This window comes from Nelumbo lutea, chromosome 7 (assembly GCF_056320005.1).
Source record: "Nelumbo lutea isolate HS-2025 chromosome 7, American lotus-T2T, whole genome shotgun sequence".
In the NCBI taxonomy this organism is placed as follows: Eukaryota; Viridiplantae; Streptophyta; class Magnoliopsida; order Proteales; family Nelumbonaceae; genus Nelumbo; species Nelumbo lutea.
The window spans coordinates 42,878,459-42,894,169 of NC_142690.1; the positions used below are offsets into that span (position 1 = coordinate 42,878,459).

Here is a 15,711-nt window from a genome sequence, read left to right on the forward strand (position 1 = left end):
GATAACTGGATTTGATTCCACATCACCGCTGGAACAAACTAGCTAACATATCAAAGAGCCAGCCCTCGGTTGGTAAATATCAGATCGGGTGGGGGTGCAGTTCAATCCGATTTTTAATCGGTTCTATTTCCACCAAAACACCAATAGTATCTAACCATCTACCCCATCCAAATCCGAGATTATCAGATCAGGTTTCGGATCAGTCGACAGATTTTCAGGTATCGTTGAAAGGCCTATGGCACCTTGAGAGTTCCACCCCCGTTTTGCAACTCCATGAACACAAAAATAAAACGATATGCCCCCATATATCAGCCCCATCCTCTACACACGCCAAACAAAGATATTCAGTAGGCAAGGTTCTAAATATTAATACGCAGGTAGGGGCATATTAGGCGACATCGAGAGTGTTCTCTTTTTTTTTTCAATACCAGATCGGAGGACGGCTTAAAGCTCCTCCACCCCTTGAACCGATCAGAACCCCAATACACCCTGTAGGGGGACATCAGGGAGCTCCCGAAACCAAAGTTCAAAATATAGATGCACCGGTATGGGCATATTGGGCAAATCAATACTCATTTTGGTGGTTTTTTTTTAATTTTTCGCCAACTGGTTCAGAGAAGCCGGTTTAAGTCTTCGCCACACCCTGAACCGGTCAGACCACCATTACATCCACTGTAAAGGCGTATTGGTGGGGTGCCGAAAGCCCGGAACGATATGCATCGGCCAATACGGGCTAATACATGTTGACACTTTGAACCTTGCCCGAAACGATGCGTATCAGCCAATACGGGCCGATACGTGTTGATACTTTGAACCTTGTCAATAGGCTGGGAAAACGGGAACTCAGTTTTCAGAGGATGTCTTCTGGTTTTGGGGAACAACGCATGTACCTTCATTAATTTAGCATACATAATTAAGCATGAAACAGAGGCTGGTTTACAACAGATGCTAGTCGAGCCTTTTTAGGGGCGCAGCTTTCCTTCACTTTCAAAACTAATGAATGCAATCACAGATACAGGAATTGCTAGAGGCCCACCCAATAAGAACGACCATTGCTGTTGTGAATAGGTGATTGACAGGGTGATGTGATGCACCATTCATACCACACCTGCATACGAATAACGTCTTTCATTAGAACTATTTGGACAGCAAGGGGAAGAACAAAAGGCCGACTGGCCCAAGTGCATACATAGCTTGTAATATGCTGCTACATAAATAGGGAAAATCTATGATCGGAAAAGACATGATACCGGAAATGCTTTGAACAATCACAACTCCGTGAAATTTAATGAAAATCCACCTGATTGGTTCCTTTTTTTATGATTGGTTGCAAGTTTTTTCAGTATCATGTTTTTTTCCGGCATCATAAATGAATCCACATTAAATACAAATAATATTAAAGGCTCAGTTTGGGAAGAGCGCAAATACAAAGTTTAAAAATACCGTATACAAGGTTTTGTAGTGTTTCTTATTGCACTTATTCCACAGTGAACGAAAATAACAGAACTAATATAGTAAATAAATTGACATAACTAAATACACAGATAATTTTGGTTACTTCATCAAGAACTAACAGTTTATTATTAGGGGTCACGATTTTTAATCTGCCCGTCTGCAAATTTCTGGGCTTCGACCGAGGTTCTGTGTCAACAAAGAACTGCATCAGGCCCAGAAATTTTCAGGCAGAGCTTGAGCCAAATACTTTAGACAATTAGACCCCGATCAGAAAACCAACTGTAAAAAGTAATCAAAACCAATTGTAAAAATTGAATGCTGTCTATATAACATTGATACCAAAATGACTTGCCTTCGAAGAACCACAACACCTCCAGAAGTGCACATCCAAAGGTGAACCAGGTTGTACGCATACAGGTGTCCTCAATGGAAAAAATATAGCAAACCTAATTCAAAAAAGATGGGATGAACATGCAGTTAAGCTTATGAATGAAGTATAATATTGTAGATCATAGTTCCAACTTGAAATGATGACCCAAATACCATGTATGTTCCTATAAGTTTGAGCAACAAAATCTAATCATTTGTGGTCAAGTAGGGGATGCAAATCAATCAGATCCCACCATTTCTATCGAGTTTCTGTGCTAGTTGTGCTAGTAGTAGTAGTAGTACAAATAAGAAATGTCTATATTGATTAAACCCTAACAAATAAAAAAATTAATAAAAATAAATTATTATATAAACACACAAAATGAATATTTTAGTTTAATAGTGCCTATTTTATAATTATAATGTAAAAAATTAAAGAATAAAAAAGTATTTTATAATACATAGTACAAAACTGCTTGGCGATTAGGTGAGGCAAGCCTCAAAGGGCGCCTTGTCGACTAGGCATTGCCTTTGAATTGAATTGGTTTCAAATTAGATATCCACTAACCAAATCAAATTCAAATATAGGAAATTAGAGATCTGGTAGACTCAAATCAAATTCAAATACAACGGTTTCCTTATCGAATCAAATTCAGATATATCCCACTCAGAATTCAATTTGATCTGTTGTGGTCAAAGTCCAACCATCAAGAACTTTGGCATTCCCCATTTGATGAAACTGTGGTTAGTGCCTTATCCAGAGAAAGAGGAATCTTGAACAGACTGATCGGACTAGTAAACCACATGTATAAGAAAAAAGGAAAGTAAAAAAATAAAATGAGAAAATCGTACCAGCTGAACATGTTTGGTGTTGCCATGGTTGGCTCAATACCAAGATGGACATCCTTGTAGAGTGTTGCATCAAAATAGCCAGCAAGTCCTATGACTCAGATGAAACAATAAAATCATTATGAACAGGTACTTCACAATGGATCTAAAACGATGAAAACTGGAAAGGAGAAATACTATGCGACACAATAAAGCCATACTCCATATAGGGGTATCAAGGGAAAGTCTGCATCTCATTTTGTGAGTTACATATTTCCATTTAGGGGATTCAAGGGAAAGTCTGTATCTCATCTTTTGAGCAGGCAAATTAATCCGCAAAAGCAAAAAACCTCTTCTTTTACAGTCACATTAGTTCTTTTTAATCCAATCATCAACACCATTAATTTCATTGTCTCATGTTCCTAAACCCAGGCTTTTGATATTAACACTCGGTTACTTTGTACTCATTTTATCAATTTCAGGCAGTGAAGAAGAGATAAGGTGCAGTTTCAATCATTAGAAAAAGTTCTCTATACTGCAACTACAGAGTAAATGAAAGCATAGAGAGATTTTTGCAAGACATACCATGCACCATGGCAGATCCTGTGTCATCCAGTATCTCAAACCTCAACTTTTTGTACCGCTGATTGTTTTTATTGGTTGAGTAATTTGGATGAGTAAACGTGAATACCTGCATGACAACATGGAACAGAAGAAATCAATCTAAACCCAACTACCATAATACAAACTGTCAACAAGTGGACCAAAGCACAATTTCTTGTTTTAAAAGAAAAGGGAAAATAACAGGGAGGGAGACTAGAGCTTGGCACAAGTTCTTGAATAGAAATAGAGAAAAAGCAAACAAATACCTGCACAAACATCTAAGAAGACAAGAATATTACAATAGGGATATAAGTTGAACTTGTCAACCAAACAAAAAGGAGATTTAAAAAATGAAATGGTGAAAATCTTGAAGGGGGGCACTAGATTGCAAAACACAGGTGTCTTGTAAAAAACATTAAACAAAAGGAACCAAGAACCTACCAAGGTTAAAAATGTAACTTTGTAGTTCGCTTATAACATATCTGTTGCAGTGTTTTAAAAGCGCAAGGGCCAATTTGCGCCTGAGGTGCAAGGCGCAAGGCAAGGCCCGTGCCTCTTTAAGAAAGACGCAAAATTACAAAAAAAAAAACTAAAAAATAAGAAAAGTCAGAAAATTCCAAAAAAAATTAAAAATTAAACATAATGTTAATAAAAATATAAACTTAAATATTAAAACAAATGATTTAAAAAACCTATTATCTAAAATTAAAATACATAAACATAACATGTAAAGTGTATTCAAATTAAAATTTAAAAATAAAAGCAAACATATAAAGCATTTTCAAGCATGTAAAACCCACAATCTCTTTTTTTCCTTAATTGCATTGCTTCAAGTAGTTAATGTGATGTAAAACATATTGCATTCTTGATTCTACGAGTCGCCTTTGTAACAATAAAATATCTTCTTAAAAGGCAATGAAAGTTGTAAAATCATTATTTTTTATGTGAGAAATAAGAATTTCAGACCATAACATAGACTTGTTCAGGCTTGCCTCAAGGGGCATGGTCGGGGGTCCAGGGGCGGAGCCCCCGGCCCAGCCGTTAGACTCGACAAAAAAAAAGCAAAAAGCACAAAATTTTAAAAAGGCACACGCCTGGTCTGAGGCGCAAGGCACATAGCGCACACCTAGGCGCACCAGGAGTGTGCCTTTTGAAAGAGGTGCGCCTAGGACTTGGGCGAGGCGCATACCCCAAAATGCGCCTAGACGCGCCTTTTAAATCACTGATCTGTTGTTACAGGCTACATCCTGTTTGCTACTTAGCAACCCAATAATTGTTCTCGAGTCTCTTCAATTTCTATTTGTTCCATATTCAGTGTCTTTGCCCTTCTTAAACCTGTAATTGTCGATAATAGAACAGTTCTTATGCATTCCAGAGTGTAAAGGAAGAAGTGGCTGGCTGGCTTTTGCTGAGAAATTGAAGGAACTCAGGCTCCCCAGGGATGAAGCTCAATGGAAGGAAACAGGAGATTTTTCTGGGGAGCAAGTACCTAATGAATTTCAGTCATGCAAGGAACAATTAAAGGTTGATACAAAGCCTCAGTTGGCATGCTCGACTAAAAACCAGAAGCTGGTGTTAGCAGAGAAAGAAGGGGGGAGTGGAGGCAGAGGATAGTTCTGACAGCCCAAATAGACATAGTAGACTGGGGAAAAATACAGGAGTACAAGTGGAAGCTTGGCTGGGATTCAAATGGAGGAAGGAAAGAGTTTTAGGTGTCAGAAAGCTGAATGGGCCAATGGAGGCTTGTTTTTGTTTATGTTCCGTAGCAGAAATCTTGCAGAGTGCGTTTTGGAGACAGAAAAGAGAAAGAACAAGGAAAACAATGTAGCTTGGGGTCTTGGATATTCCACTTCATGTGTGGTGTACCTTTACTTTTAAAGTAACTGGGGATTTCTGCGGTAATTTCTTGATGTTTCATGATAGAAATAGGAGGTGGGAGAAAATTGATGGTGCTTTGCTTTGCAGGTGAAGGAATGTTGACAAAACTCAAGTGGGTGTAGCAGTGCCCAATCCATTATTTTATTAGGGTGTGAACATAATAAAAAGGAAAGCATTATATTCAAGAGAAACTCACAGGTTGAGAAGGAGCAAGCCTTGCCACACTATGCAATTTGACAACATAAGCAGTTTCAAAGTGAACAAGATCTTTATGTGACTTCACCTGTAATGTGACATCAAATGGTTCAAGTGATATCTTTGAAACCAAGAAGGTATAAGAACATTTAAAAACAGAGAGAAGGAAATACATCATTGTATAACTTTGATGCTGTCACAGGCTGTATGAAACTTGTGTACCTGAAGTAACCAGGTCGTCAATTGTATTGTTTAAGACAAACAACAAGCATATTAGTACAAATCTAAAAAAAATAAAAGATGATACAGATATCCCATGCAAATAAATGATGTATAATTCCAGACCATTGAAATTATTTTGGTTACAACAGATTCAAGACAAAAGCCCAGGCAGGTTGAAATGCAATTTCAGCAAGAGCGCATGAAAACAATAATGACAAAAATAAAATATTACCAGCAGATTTATTATTTTTATGAACCTTATTTTCAAGTTTACGAAGCAAAAGGTCAATTAGATTTTTGAGTTAAAACCAAAGCACAAACATAAAAGTGAAACAAAAGATGATAGCAAAGCTAGTTGCAGAAACCACCACTGCTGCTCAACAACCAATTAATGACTTTCCTTCTTATACATAGAAAAGAGAAAACACAAGACAGAAGAAAGAAATACACAAACAAATGAATGTTTTAGTTGTTCAATCCCTGTGCAAGGATTGAAACCAGCACCAATCCCCCACCAACCACCCTTTCAGCATGAAACAAAAAAATAGAAGTACACCATGTGCATTGCAAGGGTAGATCAAGATATTAAAATCTGGGAAAGAAGTGGACAAGATGAAATAGGCAAATATAAGTAATACCAAAATTAATTCTAAGAAAACATACGATGATGGAATTGAAATCCCATCCTGCTTCAAAAATCTTTGGGCTCCATCAAGGCATTCCGGGGACAGCTCATTGTCACCAAAAGAACCAAGTAACTCACTGACCTAAAATTTGATGAGAAATAAGCATAAATAGAAAGTGGTAACAAAACAGAGTAAAGGATCATTATTATACAAACTCACTCACCAAAATATCAGCTTTCTCAGGTGCGTCCCAGCAACGCATATCACTAGAAATTATGGTAACAATGTTCTCCCAACCCTCCAATTTAACCAAGCTCTGTTTCAAAAAATAGATCCAAGATTATGTACAAAAGATAGGGACAGTGTCCAAAAACTCAACAAGTAAACAGCTAGAGGAGTTCATTATATGGTCCAGACCCATCAAATTATCTGGTCTTAAGAAAGTTCTGGTTCAGTTCGGAAAATTTTTAAAGTTCATTTTATGGTTTTCAATCCAGTTTTTTGAATTCTAGAAATCAGAGCAAACTGTAAACTGAATAATACATAATAACAACTTTCTAATTTTGTTAAGCCCAATACAATGACCCAAACCATATTAGAAATCGAACCAAATAAAAAAAAAACAGTTTGGTCTGGTTTGGTTTCTATATTAAAACGGCATCATCTGGTCTAAGAATTTCCAGACAGTAATTTACTGGTTTGGTCTGAGATTTTCTCCAAACCAGACCGGATCGGACCATGAACACCACTATAAACAGTTTGATCTCATTTGGTTGCTATACTAAAATGGTTTTGTCTGGTTTTGTCTGAGATTTCCTCCAAACCAGACCAGATCAGACCATGAACACCCCCCCATAAACAGATAACAAAAGTTTTTCTTCTTTTTTATTTTTCTTATTGGATTAACAAGAATCTCCACTTAATTGCATGGTACAAGGAAACAGTTATTAAACTACTTCAGTCAGCTTAGTTGCAGAAAACAAAAAAATGATTACTAAAAGCAAGAAAAACCCAAAAAGATGGTGACGTTTGATCAAAGACAGTAACTTCTCTTGATGCAGCATACCCCCATCAATGGTCAAATATTAGTGAATTGTGACAAATTTCATTTTATATAGAATCTCAAAGCAAGAAAAACCCAAAAAGATGGTGACGTTTGATCAAAGACAGTAACTTCTTTGACCAGAAAATAATTCAGAACAACACCCAGAAAGATGGTGAGTTTGACACGGTATGCAGGCTTTGGGAATTTTCTTCATTATAAATAAAATTATAGATCCTCTGGTTTTACACTTCTGAGCATTCTTGTCATTACTTGTAATATCTAATTTTACACTTCCATCAATCTTTTCTCTTTCTGGACCCTTAGAAATAATCTTACTGTTGATGGCAACAGACAAGGCTATTTCTACTAATATATTTGGCTATAATTAGATTATTGACAGAGTTGGATCAAGTTCTATTGTGATGAGTGATTAACCGATTATAATCTGTCAATGAGATTTAAGCTAGTTATATGGTCTTTTATCAGTGAGATTATAATCCTTGGCTTTTTTCAATTCCTTTTCATTTGATGGCATTTGGAGGAATTGGGCCACAGTTGCACACACTTTGGTTAGGAAGACCAGAGCCACAACAGATTGGAGGAGCGGTCAGAGCAACAGTAACCCAGGACCATTTGGCATTAGAGGAGTATTGAGGAATGAGAATGGCAACATCATATCCTTATTCTCAGGCCCGGTAGGGATAGGGGACTCTACAATAGATGAGTTGTTGGCTGAAGTACAAAGAATTCAGATTGCTGATCAACTAGGAGTGGAGAACCTATTAATTGAAGGGGATTTAAGGTGATTCTGGGCTGGCTGCAAATCCAGACTCAGTTGTTTGGAGTTATAGGGATCAGTGGGTGGGTAGGGAGGCAAATGCTTTTGCCAATTATCTTGCTAAATAGGGGTCTACTAGGGATCATTTATTTTAGGCAGCTTTCTAATCTTTATTTCTGATCACTTGTAATGTTTAGGGGAGGCTGCATCTCGTTCCTCTCCAAAGGATCCTTGTAAAGTTTTATTACTTTTGATTAATGAAATCATTTTCAATTATCAAAAATTAGATGTATGGCTTTTGGTCACCGAGAAATATCTGCCAGCGTTCTACATGGGGTTTTCAGTTTTCTTCCCTGAAAGGCATTAGCTACAAAAAAATGTGACAAGGGTTAAAAATTATTTTCTGAGAAGAGATGTTTACCCTAGCATTCAAATCAACATCCCAGCTGTCATTGCCAACCATATATGCTCCCAATCATTTTGTTCTATAGCTTATTCTCATCCAGTACAAATCTCCACAACCATTTCCCCAATAATGCCACATTCTTCACTACAATTCTCCCCACAATCAAAACACCACTGTCCTTCCTTCAACATACTACCTCCCAATTAACTAAATAGTCTCTCTTGATGTCCCCTGGTTCCCATAAGAAAAAAGTCCCTCATGATGTCTTTGAATCTATTGGCATCCTCTGACAGGAGATAAAAATTAAAAACAAGTACACTTGAATATTGGCTAGGATAGGATTGATTATAGGGCGATCCAACCTCTCAAAGAAATGGAGGTTCTTTTACAAGAGAACAATTTTTCAGAGAATCAGTCTATAGGGTGACAGAAACTCAAAACTTTCAGGTTGCCTCCCAAGAGTAGTCCAAGATAATTAATTGGCCAGTCTACAGTAGCATAACCCAAGATTTCCACATATCACCTCACTTTTTGTGCTTAAATTGACACCTGTAAGAAAGCTCTAGTGCAATTCACCTTTAACTTGTATTAAAGCATATTATTAAAAGTTTTAATATAACCTACCACAACTTATGTATATGATTTGTCATGTTTAAGGATTTTACCATTAAAACACTGAAAACATCCAATGGATTTAAGAAGAGGCAATGAAAGAAAGAGAGAAAGAAAGATAAAGAGTACTCTCAATTTTCTACAATTTCTCTCTCTTAAAAGAAATAGAAAAGGGTTCTGGCCCTTCCATTTTTTTACTAGTATCAATACATTGTTAGTTCAAAATAATAACGTTCTTTACTTGATAATAATTTTGACATGTGATTTCTCTATAAAACTAATTATATTTTGGTGTTGACTTGTTAGAAATATTAAAATTAATTGATGTAAAATGCCATTATCTTTTAGATGCCACAAGCATGTACAAATGAAATGAGAGAGCACAATGAAAATGGTATCTGTAGTAACAACCGAGAGATCATTCAGTATTCATGAACATTGTTTTCCATTTTAAAACACCAACTTCCGTGAGAAATTATCCACTCAATAGTGATACATTAGAGTGTTGAACACTGATAATGAGTTTAGACACTATAATGTAAAATAAAATGACAGTTCTTATCAGCCCAAATTTCAAGAACTTACATGGAGTGTCACAACTGCATTGGGATTTTTTTCCACAGCATAAACTTTTAATCTGCGCCCTGTTTCTTCAGCCGCCTGTAAAATCTCAAAACATTAGCAAGGGTTAAATATTTATTAAATTTCGTAACACGGATATAAAGCAGGTCACCACTTATATAGAATGTTTAAGACCTGCAATGATGCTCTAACAAGGGGTCCCCGCCCTGCTCCCACAACCATCAGTACCTTTCAGCAAATAGAAATTAATTCAGCACTCAGTAATGTACATAGCATATTATAAGAACATGCAAGCCAGTAAATTCCTGAAGACTAATTCATGTATAAACAATATATGGAAAACAAAGGCATCAATACCAGTAGTTTACTTACAGTAGTTACACTTGATGCTTTCTCATCCGGGACCCTGTCAAGCAAAGCTTTGCAGACTGCTCTTTGGTACTACCCAATTGAAAGTACAAAATTAGACACCATAAGAACCATTTTCCAGCCAACCACATCATGCATGCATACCATATCTCCAAACACAAATACATTGAAGAAACACATGGCCTACTCTTAAACACGTGCAAGCGCATGCACAGAGAGGGAAATAAAACCAGTGCTTTCAAAGCATAAAAGCACAAGGGCCATCTAACACCTGAGGTGCAACATGCAAGGCGTACGGCAAGGAACGTGAAAAGATGAAGTGGCACAAAATTTTGGAAAAGGTTTGAAAATAGAAAAATCATTAATACCTAAACACATGCAATCCCAAAATTTAAAAGAAATTAAATTTTTGAAAAGTTTGTTAGCTAAGATCCTAATAATAAGCATAAACATAAATATAAAACAAATTCAAAGTAAAAGTAAAAGCAAATTTAGAACTGATTTAGTCTAAGATTAGAGGAGAAAAGAAGACCAGAAGAAGAAGGAAATAGGGCTGCAGCAGAGGGGAAGACAAACTATCTTCCTCCAACTACTGCCCCACATTTATTATAATAATAAATTCTTTTGAAAAAAATGAGAAAATAACAAATCTGTGTAAACAGATTTATAATACCCCTACATTTAAGTAAAACAAATTTTGAAGAGAAAATAAAACAACTAATAAATCTGTGTACAAAGACTGGAATACCCAATTTTTTTTGTTCATATATAAGGGTGGCATAGTTTTCAAGGCATCTAGGCGATTCTGGGCACCACTGGGTTGCCTAGTCACCTAGGCAATAAAAGTTTTATAATATAAAAAACTGACTTTTGGCTAGTTTCCTAGTTTTACAGACCATTTAGCATGTATGTTAATTGAAAATTAGCAACTCTCTTTATTAAAAACATTAAATTTCCTCCAAAAATGTGGCAAATCATCATATCAAAAAGATAAAAATCTTTTACATATATTAATTTCATTATTTTCAAAAATAATACTACTATAATAAGTATTTAATAGAGCAAAATCATATTAATTAGCAGCTAAAGAAGGTTATTAATTTTATATGATAAATATTCAAGATGAAAAGTAAAATAGAAAAAAAAAAACAAGGACGGAGTTTCTTTTCTATTTAATTAGAGAGAGAATAGAAAAATAGAACTTTATTATTCTATTCTTTCTTTCCTCTTTCTTGCATCCTTTCTTTCTTTCTTTTTCTCTTCTCAAAACCCTTTGATCTTTTAAGTTTCAATAGTAAAACATTAAAACAAAGTATAATTGATATATATAGCTTATAATAAAATGTACTCACATACATTAATAAGATACAGCAATATAAATGACATTATAAAAGGCACCTGCCTTGTCATTTTTGTCGCCTAGTTGGGTACTTAGTCGCCTAGTCGCCTATGCAACGCCTTGACAACCATGAAGGATGGGTTTTGCAATTTTTGTTATATTCCATTCTATTTTGGGGTTACGCATCGTAAATTATCTGTGTTCTGATTACTTCTTTAATGCAAAATTTTGACATTTGACATCCTATTCACAATGATTAAGGATTCACATATTCAAGAGGTCTTCATTTTGTTTCTTTCAAAGCTAACAGACAATTACTAGCACACAAGGACCAATAAAAGGTAATTAGGAAGTTAATAGAACACTACAAAAAGTGTAAAACACATAAGAATGTATAAAAGAACCATGTTCCTATGATAGGACAAGAAACATGCATTCAACTTCTTCTAAAATCCTAAAAAACATCCATTAATTTATGTGAGGAGACTGATCCCCTATTAACAATAGTGACAAGAACCGAAGATGCCGAAAGACAATCCTCAAATTAACTTGCCCAGACACTTACCCATTTTGTAATAGTGTGATAGGTGATGTCCAGGCATTTTTGCTTTCAAGGCATGGCATGGCCCAACAAGTAGAACATGGCATGAAACACATAACTAGAAATATTGAGCAATACACTATATATAATGCTTTTTGTTTTAACAAGATAACCCAGAAGGGATAGGAAATCCATCATATGGACGCCCAAGATTGCGGAATAAAAGGGGGCGAATTTCAAAAAATTTTTCGTTGCCTTCAACTAGGAATCGAATTCCCTATTTAGAAAATCATATTTTCAATGATCATTCTTGAACCATAAACTGAACCAAAAGAAGGAAAGAGAGATAATACCTGATACAGAGAAATAATATCTCTCAATGGAGGTGTTTACGCCCAAGGTAGAAACCAAAAACCGCTCCCACTGAAGATGGCGCAGTGCAGGGTGGAGCAGAATCAGCAGTGTCCTTCCTAAGAACTTGATTCTTCCCACGAATCACCTGGGCGGCTAGTGAATACAACTCATGCCAATCTTTTCTCCAAAAGATTGGAATCAAGATCCGATCTTGATTTCTCCCAAGCAATGGAGATCGAACTGCTATAGGCGGCTGCAGGAAGGAGGCGGCTAGAGAGAATTTGCAGGGTGCAGAATTCTCTCCTCTGTGATCTCAGCTCTGAAGACAAGACTTGAGTCTGTTGGCTGTTGTGTGTCTAAAGGCTACCGCCCCCTCTTCCTTTTATAGACTTAAAGGGATCAGCTCCTAATCCCATTAGGAGTTGCTAACCCAAATCATATATGGATTAGAAGTCCCTTTAAAATAGGGATAATCCTTATCTTATCTGTAGATTAGATCAGCCAGTTCCTAATCTAATTAGGAAGTTTCCAAATCTAAATCTCATTTAGATCTTGGACTCTCTGAGTGGATAGGGTGTGGGCCCAATCCTATCAGCTGATCTTATCTCAGAATTCGCCCCTTAAAAACTAATCAAATTAACCTAGTTCGAAATGGGCTTAAGGCCCATTCAGGGTTATGTATTCATTAAGCCTTCCAAACTACTGCCCAGTTGGGCTTCCTTGTATGGCGTGGGACCTAAACATTGATCTACACATCAGCCACATGGGTTCAGCCCAGCCTTTGTTACAAGGCCTGGCCGAATACACTGTTATGGACAGTGCACCCCCTAAAATCCATTAGATGGGCTCTATGGGCCCAACACTTACCCTAAGTGGTCCCTGGGCCAAGCCACCTTGTAACACCCAGGGACTGTGGGCAAATGCAAGATTAGCCCATCAGGTATTATCCTCAATGGCCTTACACTTAACCTCTCAGCCCATAATGACCATACACAGCCCGACAAGAGAGGACCTCTCCCTCGACTGCAAGGAACAATGTTGCACTCTCTCAAGTATGGATCCCGGGAATTAAAACCTTTTGCAAACATTTCGAAAGCATAATATATATATTCTTACATCTCAAATATATTTTGCAAAAACAAATCTCAACGATTGAAATCGGCTGCCGGCAGTCTTGGTTTCTATCAGTGAGAGTGCATCCCCGATCATTACCTTTGTCCAACAAAGGGGCTAATCCTGTCACTATGATCACCTACTCAGATGAATTCTCAAACTATCCCAACATACCCAGGTTTTGACCCCCGCTAAGGATCTCACTGATTGGTACATCAAAGACAGAGCAATCCGACACCTAGTGCAGTATCATAATCGAGTCTAGGGGTCGGGTGTAACTTTCCAGTTTTGCCCATCAATCTCCAAGGTCCAGGGCAATACTGGAAATCTGGTCCAGTTCAAAGATTCAATTAATCCCACACTGTATGTGCCTAGGGTCTCAGCCCGGTAGCTGAGACAAGCCACCCCAACCAACTTGGTGGCACCACAGTGTCAGCCTTGTCAGGATAGGTCTCCCCAGACCGACCCACTGGCTGTGAACATTCTAAACTAACATGAGTCTCATTAAGTGTCCAATTTAAGGGTATTACACAGAAACATACCAAGGGAACATGAATCAAATATAAATTTTTATTCATTTACAATAAACTCATAAAGTACATCAATTTTGATTGAAACTAAGGGCATACAAAACTGTCTAACAAACCCAACTACTTGAATGCCAAGTAAACCAATAATACCAATAATATAACAAGAATATAATCTAAAACATTGTGTAGAAAGCATAAATGGTATATGTGTATTTTACTGTATTCTAAAACCATAGACAAAGTTCAAAAATACGGAAGGTTAGTTTAGTGTTTCTTGCCCTCCAGGATAAAATTCTTTTTCTTTTATTCCCATTAATAAGGTTCTTTTTCTTGTTAACAGACTATGAACAGACCAAGCAACTTTACTAATGCAAGAAAAGAGATGTGATACAAGAACCATAGAATTAATGGGACAGTAAAGAATGAAAAGAAGAATGTTCCATTGACACAAACATTTCATTACGCATTTAAAGTTGCTAGATGAAAAGTCTCAATCATGGGTAACGTATTGTCACTCATTTTTTGGATAAACAAAATTTTTGGACCATTTCTTGATTTGTTTGTCTCAATCCTTGCACAGGGGTCATGCCGATCTTCTTTCGGCAATAATCTCCCACACCCTTAAACAGTTCATCTCAGCCAAATGGAAATTTCTCACAACAAGGTAGTTGTTCTAAAAGTTGCGGAATACATAATGAAAAACATACCACATGATAAAAAATATATAATTGCTAATTGCATATTCAAGAAACATTAAAGACTGAAAACAACAAACGAAATTCCAATAATTTTAAGCTATACCTGGATGTATTTCACTGTGTCTTTTTCAAATGTTTCATAAGTTTGGGCCTCCAGATTATCCATGAGAGGCTGTATTGATCATAGGTAGAGAAAAGGCTTTAAATGACATGAGAAAAGAAACGAAATTGCACTCAAATATAAATAAAATAAAACTCCATTTGTCAGGCAAAAGCTAAGAAGGGAAAATTGCTAGTTGAAAAATGATACAAAGAGAAAAAGAAGACATAAAAGGCTTGCCTGCAAAGGAGACTGCAAGAAATCCCTGTAACCAAGCTGGGATAATAGACATTGGGGTCAGAAAAAAAGAATTAAGAATATAATAAATTAGCTGCTAGTTTGTAATATAAGAAAGAATGAAAGAGTTCTGGCACCTCAAAGCGCTCTTGCTCAGGAAGTGGGTCCATCCTCTGATAAAGATACCCAACATAGTCTAAATAAGACCTCAATGGATGTCTATGTATTCCTAAAACACGAAAAACATGAAACTATAATTTCAGGCAACCAATGGGAAATAGCTACATATTAAAATATATAATGGCTGAAAGCGAAATGAGCTCCAGAAATATTTTATGTAGTTCAATCAGTGTTCTGGAAACAAGACATGACCCATATTGATGGGAATAAAATCATTGCTCTATTGATGGGAAAAAAATGAAACTATAAATTTCAGACAATCAATCCGAAATAGGCACCTTGCCTGTACGCCTAGGCGCGTCTTTTAAACCATTGCTCTATTTTATTAATTCCTCCTTCAACTCTAATATGCCAACATACCAAGCTCCACTCCTTTAACTTTCCTTTTAACCTCTGCACCTTCTTATGGAACCTAAAACCGTTCCATTTCATACCAACTAGCTAACTCCACAATCCACCAATCCTTAACCTTTTGTAAGAACCTGGTGTGTAAGCTACATATTCTCAAACCTTAAAGGAGTTAGGCCCCTTAAATAATAATCCTGGCCTAGTTTGATAGGACGACGCTCAAAAGTCATCCTAGGTATGGGTCTAGAGGAAAGGTTCTCCAAATGCTTTTTTTTTTTTGATAAATAATTCTCCAAATGCTAT

The 15,711-nt window shown here is 36.6% G+C and overlaps 1 protein-coding gene across 4 annotated transcripts in view; it reads right to left on the reverse strand.

The window, feature by feature from the left end:
* Positions 1-868: 868 nt before the first annotated feature.
* SKB1 (SHK1 binding protein 1) overlaps positions 869-15,711 on the reverse strand; it is a 43,030-nt gene continuing 28,187 nt past the window's right edge. For 3 of the 4 annotated variants that reach the window (XM_088954142.1, XM_088954143.1, XM_088954144.1), the window contains 14 exons: positions 15,018-15,109; positions 14,884-14,919; positions 14,647-14,715; positions 9,972-10,040; positions 9,774-9,827; positions 9,603-9,677; positions 6,400-6,492; positions 6,214-6,317; positions 5,502-5,550; positions 5,330-5,416; positions 3,238-3,343; positions 2,677-2,764; positions 1,808-1,901; positions 869-1,108 (listed from right to left, as the gene is read on the reverse strand). In XM_088954142.1, the coding sequence (XP_088810268.1) occupies positions 1,025-1,108; positions 1,808-1,901; positions 2,677-2,764; positions 3,238-3,343; positions 5,330-5,416; positions 5,502-5,550; positions 6,214-6,317; positions 6,400-6,492; positions 9,603-9,677; positions 9,774-9,827; positions 9,972-10,040; positions 14,647-14,715; positions 14,884-14,919; positions 15,018-15,109 (1,100 nt within the window). In that variant the 3' untranslated portion in view covers positions 869-1,024. Of the gene's footprint in view, positions 1,109-1,807; positions 1,902-2,676; positions 2,765-3,237; positions 3,344-5,329; positions 5,417-5,501; positions 5,551-6,188; positions 6,318-6,399; positions 6,493-9,602; positions 9,678-9,773; positions 9,828-9,971; positions 10,041-14,646; positions 14,716-14,883; positions 14,920-15,017; positions 15,110-15,711 lie in introns of all 4 variants that reach the window. The other variant, XR_016102120.1, reaches the window with a different exon arrangement.